The following is a 2,500-nucleotide window of genomic DNA, read 5'->3' as shown; positions in this document are numbered from 1 at the left end:
AGTGTGTGAGTGAGTGAGTGAGTGAGTGAGTGTGAGTGTGTGAGTGAGTGTGTGAGTGAGTGAGTGTGTGTGTGAGTGAGTGAGTGAGTGAGTGAGTGAGTGTGAGTGTGTGAGTGAGTGAGTGTGTGAGTGTGTGAGTGAGTGTGTGAGTGAGTGAGTGTGTGAGTGAGTGAGTGTGTGAGTGAGTGAGTGAGTGTGTGAGTGAGTGAGTGTGTGAGTGAGTGAGTGAGTGAGTGAGTGTGAGTGTGTGAGTGAGTGTGTGAGTGAGTGAGTGAGTGAGTGTGTGAGTGAGTGAGTGAGTGTGTGAGTGAGTGAGTGTGTGAGTGAGTGAGTGTGTGAGTGAGTGAGTGTGTGAGTGAGTGAGTGAGTGTGTGAGTGTGTGACTCACAGCGTCCGTTGAGGTTGTGTGTGTCCATGAAGGACAGCGCCTCGTCACAGTTGGTCCCCTGTTCAGTGTAACTCTTGTCCATGGAGTTCACCATCACCGTCATCTCCTGCCTCGTGCTCAGCGTCTCCTTGCGCTTCTTCGCCAGCTTCCTGAACATTACATTCACGGTTATTAGCACAGCGCTTTTCACACACACACACACACACACATCATTTCAGCTTTACAGAGAAGTCCACACTACAGTTTACAGTGATCTGTTATCAGACGTAACTGTCTTAGTTATGCACTTCAGAACAAATACAAAATCACAGTTAACATCGAGGATGAAAATAGCCGAATTAGCAATACGATACGCTAATCAGAGGAAACACACGGGCTACACACACACACACTGCAGGAATGTTTCATAGTTTAATTCTAGATTCTGTTTCACATAATAATTCAACTTTCTGAACACAGTGTGGAAAATCAGTGCATGATTTATTTCTACCCATTCTCCCCATTTTTACAATTAATAACAAAATAGTGTCAAGTAACATTGAATTAAGCATTAAAAACTGAATAGTATGTTCATGTGTGTTACAGTCGTTTCCTACAGTCCAGATGTGCTTTCTGGGTTAAAGAATGTAAATGAGGAAGAGTTGAAGTCATCAAAAGAGGCTTATTTCAATAACCAGGGCCTGATTAATATGGCGGCGTTCACCTTCCAATTAAACCTAATTTAATTTTAATCAATGCGCTATAGGGAGCTTTCTGTGATTACAGCCTGTTCTCCAATCATACAGACCGACCGAACGAACGAACGAACGAACGAACGAACGAACGAACGAACGAACGAACGAACGAACGAACACATGCAGCTCCAAACACACCAAACATCTCCCGATCACGAGAATAAAGAGTGTAATTGAGTTCTGCTTCAGCTGATCTATAACTCAAATATGCTAATTCACTCGGCCCACCTTTGATCCACTGCATGAGGAAATGCAAATGAGGCCAAATTGAGTATTGATAAAACTCAGTTCAGTATTGATTCAGTTCAGTTCAGTGTTGATCCAGTCCAGATCAAAAACGGTAAAGTTTATTAATTAAGAAACAAGTTCAATTCAGCAATAAAGCAGCTCTACAGAGGACGGTAGTGTAATTATTCAGATTAATTCATTTCGGTGTTGATTCAATTCAGTTCAGTATTGATTCAGTTCAGTATTGATTTAATTCAGTTCAGTGTTGATTCAATTCAATTCAGTGTTGATTCAGTTCAGTTCAGTGTTGATTCAATTCAGTTCAGTGTTGATCCAGTTCAGTTCAGTGTGGATTCAGTTCAGTGTTGATTCAATTCAGTTCAGTGTTGATTCAGTTCAGTTCAGTGTTGATTCAATTCAGTTCAGTATTGATTCAGTTCAGTTCAGTGTTGATTCAATTCGGTTCAGTGTTGATTCAGTTCAGTTCAGTGTTGATTCAATTCAGTTCAGTGTTGATTCAGTTCAGTTCAGTGTTGATTCAATTCGGTTCAGTGTTGATTCAATTCAGTTCAGTATTGATTTAATTCAGTTCAGTGTTGATTCAATTCAGTTCAGTATTGATTCAATTCAGTTCAGTATTGATTTAATTCAGTTCAGTGTTGATTCAGTTCAGTTCAGTGTTGATTCAATTCAGTTCAGTATTGATTTAATTCAGTTCAGTGTTGATTCAATTCAGTTCAGTGTTGATTCAATTCAGTTCAGTATTGATTCAATTCAGTTCAGTGTTGATCCAGTTCAGTGTTGATTCAATTCAGTTCAGTTCAGTGTTGATTCAGTTCAGTGTTGATTCAGTTCAGTGTTGATTCAATTCAGTTCAGTGTTGATTCAATTCTGATTCAATTCAGTTCAGTGTTGATTCAATTCAGTTCAGTGTTGATTCAATTCAGTTCAGTATTGATTTAATTCAGTTCAGTGTTGATTCAATTCAGTTCAGTGTTGATTCAATTCAGTTCAGTTCAGTGTTGATTCAGTTCAGTGTTGATTCAGTTCAGTGTTGATTCAGTTCAGTGTTGATTCAGTGTTCAGTTAATATACCGAACGAACGAACACATGCAGCTCCAAACACACCAAACATCTCCCGATCACGAGA

General features: G+C 39.6%; 1 protein-coding gene across 8 annotated transcripts in view; it reads right to left on the bottom strand.

Moving 5' to 3' along the window:
• LOC307161964 (receptor-type tyrosine-protein phosphatase mu) overlaps positions 1-2,500 on the bottom strand; it is a 286,290-nt gene that overhangs the window by 69,191 nt on the left and 214,599 nt on the right. For all 8 annotated transcript variants that reach the window (XM_079876948.1, XM_079876949.1, XM_079876950.1 and 5 more), the window contains one exon: positions 389-537. In XM_079876948.1, the coding sequence (XP_079733074.1) occupies positions 389-537 (149 nt within the window). The remainder of the gene's footprint in view (positions 1-388; positions 538-2,500) is intronic.

This window comes from Squalius cephalus (genome assembly GCF_949319135.1).
Source record: "Squalius cephalus genome assembly, chromosome: 7".
In the NCBI taxonomy this organism is placed as follows: Eukaryota; Metazoa; Chordata; class Actinopteri; order Cypriniformes; family Leuciscidae; genus Squalius; species Squalius cephalus.
The sequence above is the reverse complement of the archived record's forward strand: the minus strand, read 5'-3'. Positions and strand labels throughout refer to the sequence as shown.